This window comes from Haliotis cracherodii, unplaced genomic scaffold (genome assembly GCF_022045235.1).
Source record: "Haliotis cracherodii isolate W230 unplaced genomic scaffold, xgHalCrac1.p SCAF_22, whole genome shotgun sequence".
Taxonomy (NCBI): Eukaryota; Metazoa; Mollusca; class Gastropoda; order Lepetellida; family Haliotidae; genus Haliotis; species Haliotis cracherodii.
Window position 1 is genome coordinate 3,853,089 of NW_027266278.1, and position 15,699 is coordinate 3,868,787.

At 42.1% G+C, this 15,699-nt stretch overlaps 1 protein-coding gene across 1 annotated transcript; it reads left to right on the forward strand.

Annotated features, from left to right (window-relative positions):
* The first annotated feature begins 4,249 nt into the window (after positions 1-4,249).
* LOC139471441 (F-box/LRR-repeat protein 4-like) lies at positions 4,250-15,438 on the forward strand. The gene is made up of 5 exons (XM_071253805.1): positions 4,250-4,508; positions 5,835-5,900; positions 8,841-8,958; positions 11,277-11,450; positions 15,322-15,438. The coding sequence occupies exons 1-5, from the start codon at positions 4,276-4,278 to the stop codon at positions 15,436-15,438; spliced, it is 708 nt and encodes a 235-aa protein (XP_071109906.1). The 5' UTR covers positions 4,250-4,275.
* The last annotated feature ends 261 nt before the right edge of the window (positions 15,439-15,699 follow it).

Below are 15,699 nucleotides of genomic sequence, written 5' to 3' on the forward strand. Positions count from 1 at the left end.
GTTTGGTTTAACGCCGCTTTTAACAGTATTCCAGTTATATCGCGGCGTGTCGGCTTAATGTGGGAGGAAAGCCCGAAGTGATGCAGGTCTCAGACGTGTACCACTTCGATAAAACCCACAAGCACAGGTATGGTGCTGACAATCTTAGAAAAATAAGCGGGGCGAACCGGGATTTGAACCCACAATCATAGGTTTCTGGCGTGCCCAAGGGACGCAACTCTGCACAGCGAATCGCGGCGCCTTGGACGACTGGGCCACCCGTGCTGGGTTCTAGACCATGTTGAACACGATGCCCAGCGAGAAAAATCACCGGTTTTATAATGTTAGCTTAGAACCTTTTGGCCGAGCTGTAACTGGCTTACCTCGCGCTGCAACCAGGTTTTTAATTGATTCGTTGTTAACAAACCTGGAGAACATGGGTGAACGTAGGATACACAAACACGTGAAGTATTGACGATGACCGAGTATAACGCGTCTAATCTGAAAGACGTTTTGCAGACGATTTAGCAGAGATTTCTTATAAATATGGAAAGAATTTTGTCGCGTTTGTTTGTAGGTCTGTTGTTGTAATCAATACATTGTCTAACAGTGATATGTGTACGTATCGTTGAAAACGTTGTGGCCCTTTCCACGCCAAGTGTTGATGTTGTGCAGAAACTGCATCCGAGACATGTTTTCTTAAACAATAAACTGCGCTATCGATTACAGGAGTGTTCTGTTCGTTTTGTATGTAAACATATATATGTGCATTACAATATGCCACGAAGTACCTATGTAATTCGTATAGGTGAGCGATTAAGTTGGAACAGTTTCCCGATGAGTCAACGATCATTTGAGCGCAGCACGCCTAAGGGAGGCAACTCTGCAAAGCTATTTGCAGCGCCTTCGAAGACTTGACACCAGCGGAGTGTTTGGATCGGGTGGATAATTACACTAAAGTGACTGTGTGCAATTGTGCGTCTTATCTGTGTTCCTGTAAGTCTTAGTTGGCATGTGAATACGGTTGCCATTTCAGATAATACTGTAAACTACCTTTATAACGAACACCATTATAATGAGTAAACTATATAACGAACTGTTGTTTGCTCCCGAACATTTGCTGAAAAGAACTACGGATTTCACGAACAAACAATAACTGGTCCCTTTGAGTTCGTTAGAACCATAGTTTACTCTGTTTAACTTACCGCGTCGCTATATCAGTGCAATAATCTCGGACGCGACGTTAAACCTCAGTTCACCTCACCTGTTTAACTTACAGTGTCGCTATATCAGTGCAATAATCTTGGACGCGACGTTAAACCTCAGTTCACCTCACCTGTTTAACTTACAGCGTCGCTATATCAGTGCAATAATCTCGGACGCGACGTTAAACCTCAGTTCACCTCATCTGTTTAACTTACCGCGTCGCTATATCAGTGCAATAATCTTGGACGCGACGTTAAACCTCAGTTCACCTCACCTGTGTAACTTACAGCGTCGCTATATCAGTGCAATAATCTTGAACGCGACGTTAAACCTCAGTTCACCTCACCTGTTTAACTTACCGCGTCGCTATATCAGTGCAATAATCTCGGACGCGACGTTAAACCTCAGTTCACCTCACCTGTTTAACTTACCGCGTCGCTATATCAGTGCAATAATCTCGGACGCGACGTTAAACCTCAGTTCACCTCACCTGTTTAACTTACCGCGTCGCTATATCAGTGCAATAATCTCGGACGCGACGTTAAACCTCAGTTCACCTCATCTGTTTAACTTACAGCGTCGCTATATCAGTGCAATAATCTTGGACGCGACGTTAAACCTCAGTTCACCTCACCTGTTTAACTTACAGCGTCGCTATATCAGTGCAATAATCTTGGACGCGACGTTAAACTTCAGTTCACCTCACCTGTTTAACTTACATTATTCTAGGACCTGATTTACATTATAAATAAGACCAGCTTCTCGCACACACTACCTAAAGAAACGGGTAGATATGGAAATAATAGATCCGAAAGATGTGATAGGATATATATGTAAATATGTAAAATTACAAAATGAATATCCATAAGCTTATATAACCATTTTCGTGTAATAAAACAAATACACTGAAAACTCATTTCACAACGAACACGCTTGTAACAAACACGGATATAACAAACTGCTTTTTGCTACCGGCCATTTGTTAAAAAATATGCTTATAACGAACCACGGTTACAACGGACTAAAATAAGTGGTCCCTTTGACTTGGTTATAACCATAAATGACTATTTATCATAACAGTTTTGGCCCTCGATCGCGACACACATATATATATATATCATTGACTGACGCATTCTAGTGGTTCCGCCCACACTTGTGGGATACCTTTGCAGAAAGCTCAGGGGACAACAATAGCTATGTCATACATTCATTTACAGAGTGAATAATCACACGACGTTGCAATCGTGTAATATTAGCTGATAATTAGCTGATAAGACCAATATTGTCCAAATAGTGGTTTTTAGTCCAGTTCTATAGTTTCATTTATGCTGTGAACTGAAACATTGAACAAAAGCCAGGGCCGTATGCACGAAGGCGGGGCGTGCTGCCCGGGTTACCTGGAGGTTAAAGCTTTCGTTCGTCACGTCAAAGGCCCGGTTCGACTCTGGTGTGTCCCGTAGTCACTCACTCACGTCCTGACACATTCTATATATGATATATGTAAACCCTGAAATATCGAAAAAGGACAGCAAAATGTTTCATTCTTATTTATTTGAACCCTTCCGATCATTTTAATAACGCTTTCTAAATGTTGTGCCCATTTGTTTAATTATGTAGATCAATTGGGTACAAACTGAGCCTTAGCTGCACCTTACCGACACCGTAAGTCAATAATCTGCCTTTCTTTTTCGTCTTTGTGGATGGTTTATAAGACCGGCAATATCTTTCCCGCGACGTAAAACAATGTTTACTCACCGAAGTCTTTCAGCGCATTAGCATCCCAATAGCTGAACTTTTAGCCGATCAACGAGACTGAGTATTGTTTTCGTAGGGCTAAAGAAGGCACCACCATTATTGTAATAACATGTAATCTTTCTCAAAATGAACTTATTCAGCGAACAAAAAACTGCTACAAAAGACCTTTGAAAAAAAGCGATAGAACCAATTCAGAGTTCGTGCACACCAGAGACGAAGAAAAACTATTTCTAGATTTTTCACTATTTTATATTTTGATGTACATTTTGGAAACAGGGAGTCCTTGTCTGTTGCTGAGAGGCCAATTGTTGTTTTTATCTCTGATACAGCTATGTTGTTTATGATCAACATTTGTTGCCACTGATTATCAGGAATCATGGCCCTTGATGAAGGTGAAAGAGCAATTGCACTCAGCCACACCGGCTATATCCGATCTGTAAGAATACAATCTGTATGTTTGAACACAATTGCCAACACTTTTCAATATATTGGGAATCTTCATAATTGGTCGTCATTTTTTAATATCTATTATCCGTCGTTACAAGAACCCAAGTGAGCTGTTCAATGTTTAGAGTGTAAACCTATTGCAAGTTGCCATAAGACTCATCAACAAGGACGATATTTGTCATTGATGGATTGATTGATGCGCCACAGGCCATGAAAAGTGAAACCGAATGTTCCTTTTCATTCTGAAAAACGATTCTGTCAGGTAAAAATCCGGTTCTAATGTTAGTTTTGCGCCAGTAAAGAATGTCCGTATATTACAAACAGAGTCATTATTTTCATCCTATCTAGATAATGAGCAAAGAAGACAGGAAGACCTTTTCATTCTAAAAATGTGCTTCTGACAAGAAGGTCTTCTTTCCTTGCCCTACGTGCCGATCATGTTTAGAAATCCCTTGGAAAACTCTTTCTGGCGTCACTTAGAAACGACCCAAAAGAACTTGCTTTTCAAGTGCAGAACAGAATAGATATTGGTTTATCAACCAAAAAGGACTATTGATTCCATCATAGGGAAGCTTTTGAAATTAGGCTGAAACAAATACACATAGCGTGGACATTATACGGTGCAGAAGGGGCCGGCACAAGTGGACCGCAGTAGAGAGCTGACTACTGAGCAAGACGGGACATTTCTTGAGAGCAATGGCAAACAACTGAGCAGACCATGCTGTAAATGACTGTGTTAAATAAGCCAAGCAAAACTAATTGAATTTCGTTAATGAAAGTTCATTTCGTCTGTGTTATTACCATCTGAGAACGTTGAACATGAAGTGGACTATCGCATTTTATCTGTCATTGGTGCAACTGTCTGCCGCTAACCAAACGTGTGTGGACATGAGATTGACAATAGGTTTGCACACCTCTGGATATGTACAACCTGGCGCAGCAAAATCGTTTGTTAATGCTGAAAGCAAACTAGACTGCATCGCCTTCTGTTACTTCAAAGGAGTCAAGATCGCTATGACGTATGATCCGAGCACTCTGAAGTGCACGTGTTACAATGTCCTGTTGAGTACAGGGACAGCGGCTCCGGGCGCCGTTGCGTATGAGTTAACTGGCGAGCCCAAGCCAGCCATCTTAGCAGGTAAGAGAAATGCAATATGTCTGTCAGCAATGTCTTCAACCAAGTCTGTCTTGTTTTATTTCTTTTTTAGAACACACATTACCTATGTGTTACCCCCCAGTCCCAGTTTGGTAAGTGTATTCTTCCTACAGCTCCCAATCTATCGTTCATTATCAACAAAATGTTTAATATGTCACTACTGGCTATAAACATGTTCCGCACCTTGATTCGAATCCCAGATTCACCCTCATTACATGTCCAGGTTTGTCTGCACCATCCTTGGTAAAAGTCCAAAAATGATAAAAGTCCCAAAATGGTAAAAGTCCAAAAATGGTAAAAGTCTAAAAGCGACATCACTTAAACCACTGGATGCCATTTCAACATATATGTCACTCTTCTTCAACACTTGGGCGGTCGGGTAGCCTAGTGGTTAAAGCGTTCGCTTGTCACTCCGAAGACCCGAGTTCGATTCCCGACATGGGTGCAATGTGTGAAGCCCATTTCTGGTGTCCCCCGCCGTGATATTGCTGGAATATTGCTAAAAGCGACGTAAAACCAGTAAAATTTGAACGGTAGGGTTTTTGAAACGTCGACCCCGATGAAACAGCAACCGGAACATAATAGTTATTTGGGATACGGTTACCGCAGTCATTCGTGACGTCAGCTGCTGCCTCGTGAGTGTGTCATGAATTAAGTCTGTATATCTGTCGGTTGGACAGAGCTGCTACCGTATTATACTGCGTCGGGTTCTCCGATGTCTACATCGCGTATCTGCCTTATGACTTATATATAGTAGATGTCCATCTTAAAAGAAGCCTGAAGATCGATTAAAATAATAGATTAATTTTTTTTAATTTTTTTTCACAAAATATTTAAAATTATATCAATATATTAAAATTATTTACTAGATGATCAGCAAAATTGTTTGGCAGTGACCCAAAACATATTTTGTCACACCTCACATGTTCCTCTCACACTAAGTTGACGCGCTGTGATATAACGTCAATACTGACAGCTTTTAACGACACGCGTGGAGATCCGGGTTACAATAGGACTTCAGCAACCCATGCTTGTAAAATGCGATTATGCTTGTCGTGAGAAGCGACTAACGGGATCGGGTGATTAGACTCCTCGCTGACTTGGTTGATGCATGTGATCGTTTCCCAAATACATATATAATGTTCACGCAGCCAATCACTTGATTGCCTGGTCAAGACTCGATTATTTACAGACCGCCGTTATATACCTGTAATATAGCTGAGAGCGGAATTAAAGAACAAAAAATTATCAAATGAAGGACGTGGTATACTCACCTCACTCACCCTGAAAGTCTGATTGCAGATACAGTGGATACCTGGATTTCCTCCTTGATACGAGAATCGTCTGTATACTCATTGTAAGTACTGACTCAACATCGCAGGTGAGACACCCGTGAAGATCCGGGGAAGAATAGGTCTTCAGCAACCCATGCTTGCCGTAAAAGGCGACTATGCTTGTCGTAAGTGGCGACTATCGGGATCGGGTGGTCAGGCTCGCTGACTTGGTTGTCATCGTGTCCCAATTGCGTGGATCGATGCCCGTGATGTCATCACTGGATTGTCTGGTCCAGACTCGATTATTTACATATAGCTGGAATTGCTGAGTGCGGCGTTAAACAACAAACAAACAATCAATCAATCAATCACATGTGAGAGCTGATTCCTCTATATTTTACTATGTTATGCTACTCCGTACATGATTTGAGCTCGCTCGTCACGCCGAAGACGCGGGTTCTTGTGAAGCCCATTTCTGGTGTCCCCCGCCGTGATATTGCTGGAATATCTCTAAAAACGGCGTAAAACCATACTCACTCACTCACTCACTCACTGTGTTCAAAGGTCACCAGTCACTAGCCATCTGACGGCATTCGTGACCAACTCGTGTTATTCCGGGACAAGCCGAATAGCGACTCGTGCCCCTCTCGGTGCCATTTCTCCGACTGGGTTTCATCTAAGCGAACACGAGAACAGCTAAAAGAATTGTCACCTCGTCAAATTACCACACATATATCATATATACTGAGTCAAATTAAAAACTTCACATTTTTAAAAGTAATCCCATATATGATATACAACGGACAAATGTATCAGAGAAGGTAATTTTTAATCATTAATGTCCAAAGAAGGATTTTAATAAACGGTGGTAACCATAATTTTATTCCAAGCACCTACGGTATTCGGTAATAACATCAACAGTTTAAATCCCAAGCATGAGAATCTGATGACACACAAGTTCAGTAGCGTGTATGGCCACCATGTGCGTTGACAACTGCCACACAACGCCTCCGCATGGACTTGTGATGCTTGTGAACACATGATTTGGAAGACGACGCCATTGTTGCTGCAAAATGGTGCCAAGATCTTGCACATTCTGTGGTTGGTTCTGGAGAGACTTCTGCCAAGAGCATCCCAGACGTGTTTGATGGGATTGAGGTCGGGAGACCTTGACGGCCAGTCCATGACGTTGACTTCCGCATTCTGAAATAAATTCCTTTTCAAAATTGCTGTGTGTGGTCTGGCATTGTCGTGTTGGAAGATCAAACCGGGTCCATGTGCTGCCATAAAAGGCAGAAGTTCTGGTGCCAGTACCTGGTCGCGGTAAGCAGCAGCGTAACGTTAATGACGGCGCCTCCACACCCTCGCCCTACCATCAGCAAATCGAAGATTAAATCGGGATTCATCACTGAAGACGACTTGATTCCAATTCAGTCCATCGTAAGTGTCGCTGTGCCCACAATTGACGTTGATGGCTGTGTAATTGAGTCAGAATCGGCCCGCAGTATGGCCGTCGTGCTTGAAGGTGAGCAGTTCTCAGACGGTTTCGAACAGTTTGCGCACTCAGTCTACCCCTAAACAGTTCATTTCTGGTTGATGTAGCCGTCAGAAATCGGTTACGGAGGTGACGGTCCTCTGCATGTGACGTCACGCGTGGTCGACATTGCCGAGGGCGATCAGCGGTAGTACCCGTTTGCTGTAGACGCGTCTGTAAATCATAAACAGTCCGTCGACTACAACCCATCGTCCTTGCGACTTCAGCTACGGACGTTCCCGTCTGCAACATGCCGATGGCACGTTCACGTTGCACATTTGAAAGGCGTGGCATGACAAATGGCAATAAAGACTTTTGTTTTCTTGTGTTTTTCTTTTTTTTGTTAATGACTGCTAACAAGTATGGCTGAAAACACGTGCGGTATTATGGCCACGTGTTCAGTTGCACGTGAAAAACACTTTTGCCACTATAGTGCTGTGCACATGATTTTGATCACCTGCACGGGTGAGGTGAGGTGAGGTGAAATGGGGTTTAACGTCGCGTCCAAGATTATTGCACTTATAGAGCGACATGCATGCACGTGTGTGTGTGTGGCTGCTTGTACTAGTCCGGACTGATGCCAATTTATAGTGCTAGCTCACTGAGATACCATGCCACAGTTTAACATGAATTCCCCACTCAGACACAGTATACTGACTCCGAGCCGACCAGTCCTTGTTTTAGCCCCTTAATGCCGAGCGCCAGACAGGGTAACAAGTACCATCTTTTAACGTCATTTGGTATGACGCAGTAGGGGATCGAACCCCGGACCTTCCGCTCTCCGGGCGGACGCTCTACCAATACACCACGGAGACGGTCCACAAAAACGGGTGTTATCTGAAGACAATACGTGGCCATTACTGTTTCAATACACAATAAGGGCCCACAATGATAACTGGTCAAAATGTTAAAATTTTAGGATTGTGAAGTTTTTAATTTGGTTCAGTATATGAAGACTTACTCATATTCAAAAGATATTGTTTAGTTCGATGCACAAAGAAACATATTGGTATGTTGTGCAAACCGATGCTCATGGAGGCATCACAATTGACGTCAAATATTCACGAGTGAGTGAGTTGTGTATAACGCCGCTTTTGACAGAATTCCAGTTTGATGACGGCGTGTGGTGCTGACAAACCTAGAAACATAATCGGGGCGAATTGGGATTCTTAGACGACTGGATACATGACGGGTGTTCTATAACCTCTTGTGAGAAGTATATGTCATAAAGCATGGCCTGAAAAATAGTGTCTTTCACAAACGTCACCAGTCCAACGAATATTAAATGGTTGATGACTCTTCAACACTGATTGAGTGAGTGAGTATTGTTTTACACCGTCTTCAGCATTCTTATACTAGACATGGGTTTCACACACTGTACGGGCACGAACCCGGGATTTCGGCGGGGCGAGCGGAGCTTAAACACTGGGCTATCCTGCCTTGCCAGTACTTATTTAGCATATGTCAAGAGTGATACTTGTTTGTATAGCACAGCCTACGACTACAGCGGTCACAACGTCATTGGAGCTCCCGACTACTACCCCAGCTACGGCAACACCGACCTGGCATGGTGCCCTTATTATTTGGATGCTGATCAGTTCATAGAGGTGAGATGACAAAGCCGTATATCGTGGTTACAACCCCATATGTCGTGATAACAACCCTGTATGTTGCGATTACAACCCTTTATGTCGTGATAACAAACCTTAATGTCGTGATAACAACACCGTATGTCTTGATTACAACCCTTTATGTCGTGATAACAACCCCGTATGTCTTGATTACAACCCTTTATGTCGTGATAACAACACCATATGTCTTGATTACAACCCTTTATGTCGTGATAACAACACCGTATGTCTTGATTACAACCCTTTATGTCGTGATAACAACACCATATGTCTTGATTACAACCCTTTATGTCGTGATAACAAACCTTAATGTCGTGATAACAACACCGTATGTCTTGATTACAACCCTTTATGTCGTGATAACAACACCGTATGTCTTGATTACAACCCTCTATGTCGTGATAACAACACCGTATGTCTTGATTACAACCCCTCATGTCGTGATAACAACCCTTAATGTCGTGATAACAACCCTTAATGTCTTGATTACAACCCTTTATGTCGTGATAACAACAACGTATGTCTTGTTTACAACCCTTTATGTCGTGATAACAACACCGTATGTCTTGATTACAACCCTGTATATCGTGATAACAACACCGTATGTCTTGATGCCAACCCTTTATGTCGTGATAACAACACCGTATGTCTTGATTACAACCCTTTATGTCGTGATAACAACACCGTATGTCTTGATTACAATCACGTATATCGTGATTACAACCCCGAATGCTGTGAATACAACCCCATATATCGTGATTACAACCCCGTGTGTCGTGATTACAACACCGTATACTGTGATTACATACCCGTAGGTCGTCATTACAACCCTGTATATCGAGATTACAACCCTGCATATCGTGATTACAACACTGTATGTCGTGATTACAACTCTGTATGTCGTGATTACAACTGTGTATGTCGTGATTACAACACTGTATGTCGTGATTACAACCTTGTATGTCGTCATTACAACCCTGTATATCGAAATTACAACCCTGCATGTCGTGATTACAACACTGTATGTCGTGATTACAACACTGTATGTCGTGATTACAACCCTGTATGTCGAGATTACAACCCTGCATGTCGTGATTACAACCCTGTATGTCATGATTACAACCCTGTATGTCGAGATTACAACCCTGTATGTCGAGATTACAACCCTGTATGTCGTGATTACAACCCTGTATGTCGTGATTACAACCCCGTATGTCGTGATTACAACCCCGTATGTCGTGATAACAACACCGTATGTCTTGATTACAACCCTTTATGTCGTGATAACAACACCGTATGTCTTGATTACAACCCTTTATGTCGTGATAACAACCCTTAATGTCGTGACAACAACCCTTAATGTCTTGATTACAACCCTTTATGTCGTGATAACAACACCGTATGTCTTGATTACAACCCTTTATGTCGTGATAACACCGTATGTCTTGATTACAACCCTGTATATCGTGATAACAACACCGTATGTCTTGATGCCAACCCTTTATGTCGTGATAACAACATCGTATGTCTTGATTACAACCCTTTATGTCGTGATAACAACCCCGTATGTCTTGATTACAATCACGTATATCGTGATTACAACCCCGAATGCTGTGAATACAACCCCATATATCGTGATTACAACCCCGTGTGTCGTGATTACAACACCGTATACTGTGATTACATACCCGTAGGTCGTCATTACAACCCTGCATATCGTGATTACAACACTGTATGTCGTGATAACAACTCTGTATGTCGTGATTACAACTGTGTATGTCGTGATTACAACACTGTATGTCGTGATTACAACCTTGTATGTCGTCATTACAACCCTGTATATCGAAATTACAACCCTGCATGTCGTGATTACAACACTGTATGTCGTGATTACAACACTGTATGTCGTGATTACAACCCTGCATGTCGTGATTACAACCCTGTATGTCGAGATTACAACCCTGTATGTCGAGATTACAACCCTGTATGTCGTGAATACAACCCTGTATGTCGTGATTACAACCCCGTATGTCGTGATTACAACCCCGTATGTCGTGATAACAACACCGTATGTCGTGATTACAACCATTTATGTCGCGATAACAACACCGTATGTCTTGATTACAACCCTTTATGTCGTGATAACAACCCTTTATGTCGTGATAACAACCCCTCATGTCGTGATGCCAACCCTTTATGTCGTGATAACAACACCGTATGTCTTGATAACAACCCCTCATGTCGTGATAACAACACCGTATGTCGTGATTACAACCCCGTATGTCGTGTCCCAGCTCGGCATACCTGAGGCCATCTACATCACGGAGATCCACATCTATGAGGTGTTCTGGGCTGGTGCCGTGGAGGCGGTGTCTATCCGGGATTCGAACTCCAACTGGGTGCCAGTGTGGAGCACCCCTGCCGTCAGTGTCATCGAAGAGAGCCGCATCTTTGTGCCAAGCTTTGTGGTAACCATTTTTTCTCCGACAGGAGTTCTTAGGCCTCTTAGAAGAATGTATGACATATGTAATAATTAACATCGATCAATTAAAAATTAAGAAATATGTGAAGAGGAAGTGAGTGAGTATGGTTTTAGGCCGTTTTTAGCAATATTCCAACAATATCACGGTAGAGGAAACCAGGAATGCGGTTGACACACGGTACACATGTCGGGAATCGAACCCGGGTCTTCGGCGTGATGAGCAAACGCTTTAACCACTAGGCCACCCGACCGCCCGTGAAGAGGAAGAAATGTTTTAAACGTTACCATCGAATTTCCTCCTCCTGTTTGACTATTTGCACTTTTTATTACTGCAACAATTTTATAGACGCGAACAGAAAAAATAGAAGTCCCATAATTCTATTGTATTTCAAATCTGTGAACGTTTGGGCCGGTAGACCAGTACACTGCCTACTTTATGTAATACAGCGCCTCATCATGTGCCAGATAATGTAATTAAGAAATAAATAATCTCCCCGTAAATAACTCGTGCAAAGGAACAACATCTAAGATAAGTTCTTTACGCTTCGGGGGGCACGGGTGGCCCAGTCGTCTAAGGCGCCGCGATTCGCTGTGCAGAGTTGCGTCCCTTGGGCACGCCAGAAACCTATGATTGTGGGCTCGAATCCCGGTTCGTCCCGATTATGTTTCTAGCACCATACCCGTGCTCGTGGGTTTCACCGAAGTGGTAAACGTCTGAGACCTGCATCACTTCGGGCTTTCCTCCCACATTAAGCTGACACGCCGTGATATAACTGGAATACTGATAAACCCAACTCAGTCAGTCTTTACGCTTCGTAATGCATTATACCACGGCGAGCGCTGTCAGTATCACCCACGGCAAGAGCATCGCATTGTTTTTATCATAACTGAAAGTAGTTTGCAGACACGGATGAAAAAAGAACATTTTATACCGCGTTTGTGAAAGTCTTGTGGATCTGTAAACGAAGTACTAAAAATGCTAAAATTGATCCTTTGCACTCTAATTGCCCAATCCAATTGCCAAAGAATTTTATTGTTCAGTGGGTTTTTATTTTATAATATACCTGAATATATTCCAATTAGTTTTGTACCGCTTACCCTCAGTCCAATAACAACCAGGTGAATTTCGTGATGAATAATTTGTGTTCACTTTGCCTTGGTCTTGTAGTAGGGGATTTTTTATGATGATAAATAGAGAATCTCACCCGAGTGTCTTTTGATATCAAATATATCAACACGAGTTGATAAAAGTGGAAAGATTCCGAGGCTTGCCGAGGATTTTTGCCACTTTTATCAACGAGTGTTGATATATTTGATATCAAAAGACACGAGGGTGAGATTTTATTTATCATTCAACATCATGCTTCCAACTTTTTCAGTTTGTAGACAGTAAATAGCAGTGTCTTCAGTGTAAAAAGTACTGCTAACAGCTTCAGTAGCAAAGCCATTAATGATGTCATTTGATTGTGACGTCATGGTAACCAGTGACATCACAATGGTCTGCAAAGCATTGTGATGCAATTTCATTGCAGCGATATCTACAGTGTAGATATCGCTTGATCTCATCCAAGCGATATCTCCTGTGGGAGCCAGTTTTGGATGATAAATTTCCATGTTTCCAGTCTTTGCCCATTAAAACAAAATCACGAAATATCACAGTGATTAAACAAATGGAGAATCTCATCCAAGTGTCTTTTGATATCAAATATATCTACACGAGTCGATATATTTAATATCAAAAGACACCAGGGTGAGATTCTATTTATCATCCAACATCATTCTTCCAACTTTTTGTCAGTTTGTTGACAGTAATAAGCAGTGTCTTAAGTGTAAAAAATACTGCTATATATAGCAGCATGTGTGCTAATATTTATATAGTGAAAACAAGCCATTCCGCCGATAAGGAATATTACTAACATGAATGCTATTAATATGTGCAGGCTGATGAATTCCCTCGAACAACGCCGCATTAAACTATCACTGCAATACATCACAAAATTGCACGCAACTGAGTGAAACCCAACAAACAATTGTGTTTTTAAACCCCCTGTATGAAAACCAGTTTCGAAATTTATCAGTCTTGGTTCCCCCACTCGGAATCAGAATCCAACCACTCAGCATTGCAGCTAAAATAAATTTAAATATTATTTTACCTTATTGACTTCCGTCCTCTACTCCCTGGCAGATGGTTAAGCCAGACGAAGACCTTACCCTCACCAAGCTAAACAAAATCTGAAACAAATCCTTTGGTATATCAAAAGACATAACTAATTACAGACAAAATATAATTCTCATAGATCTATTTTTACAGACGGATTTACAGATTTTTAAAATGATTGCCCAGCTATGGTTACTGGTGGCTAAGAGCCTGTGCTTTAAACAGTGTTAAATAATATTGTTTTGCTAAAATATGTTTGAAAAATATGACTTTTGTATTCAAGACTCACTTGTGTATATATCAACTTGTTCTTGTCGGTATATTGCTGAAATAATGCCGATGCGACGTCAAATTTTAATTCACTCACTCACAATAATGACAATTATTGGAAAGTGCGCTTTTCAAGAAATTTCCACTTTTATATTGATAAACATCGTCATTGCGTTTTTATCACTTGGTTACAATACGGGCAAGAATCGACAGTCAGGTGACGGCGAGCGGTTATATTCAGCAGTGAATTTGGTTGATGGCTCGTAAAATACTATCTGCACGTGCTTTTCGTTCAGTTCGTGCCGGTAATGTACGCAAAGATAGTCGCTCGCGGTCACCTGACTGACGATTCTCAGTCGGATTGTAACCATGTGATCAAAACTCAATGACGATGTTTATAGCTGGCAAAATAGATATTTCTTGAAGAACACACTTTCCAATTTTTGTCATGAGTGTAAGTGACATTTCTTATTGTCGGAATGGCTTTTTTCACTTTACAAGTATAAACACACATGCAGCTATCTTCGTTAATTAATCATCGCGATATTTCGTGATTCTGTTATAAGTGGCGAGGACCACAGTACCATGTTTCAAGGGGGCACGGGTGGCGTACGTCGCAGGCGCCGCAGTTGTGCCGAGTTGTGTCTTTAGGGCGTGCCCGAAACCTACGATCATAGGACCCATGAAGATCCGGGGTAGAATAGGTCTTCAGCAACCCATGTCTGCCGTAAAAGGCGACTATGCTTGTCGTAAGAAGCGACTAACGGGATCGGGTGGTCAGGCTCGCTGACTTGGTTGATACATGTCACCGTATTCCCACTGCGTTGATCGATGCTCATAATGTCAATCACTGGATTGCCTGGTCCAGACTCGATTATTTACTGACCGCCGTCATATAGCTGAAATATTGCAGACATATCTTAATTATCCTTTTAGGGAAATAAAGGGCTGAAACATAGGGCTGGGACGTCTAGAAATGGATTCATCCCAAGAGGTAGCGTTGGTGTGGGTTCGAACCCTAGATCAACTAGTTTATGATCCTCGTTAAGTCCTCAACGGTTAATTACAAGAGTAAATGTATCCAAACTGTCTCTTCAATTCAAGGGGCGGTCGGGTAGCCTAGTGGTTAAAGCGTTCGATCGTCACGCCGAAGACCCGAGTTCGATTCCCGACATGGGCACAATGTGTGAAGCCCATTTCTGGTGTCCCCCGCCGTGATATTGCTGGAATATTGCTAAAAGCGGCGTAAAACTATACTCACTCACTCTTCCATTCACTAAGCTGTCACGCTTGATGCAGCTGAAATACTTTTCAAAACGGAACTTACATCACCCACTTGTTAGTTAGTACACGTTGAGCTGATTCATTTGATTGCCTTATTGAATCATTGAGACACAGAAAAAGCCATTTTACTTTCTATTTTTGTCAGCCCCCACCCTTCAAGTCGGATGCCATACGACTCGACCTTGACCTTGCCACCATCAATAACTGGTCCGAGTTTGATGCCGTGAGAGTGATTGGAACCCGTTCACGCTGGATTATATAACGGTGGAATCAGTCAAACACTCTGCACCACGTAGTCGACAAGCGCCTACAATGAGACTCTGACTTCTGGGACGTTGGGACCGGACATCCTTGCTTTTGGACAATCTGTGCAGCATTTTAACATGTTTTATTTCGAATTCTTGGATGAATCATATATTTCTAATAAATCCTACATGTCTCGTCCCTGTACTACATCCCCTGTCGTCCTTTATCACCATTGTTTGATGGCTGTGTTAATCTCTGTGTATATGTAGGGGCGGTC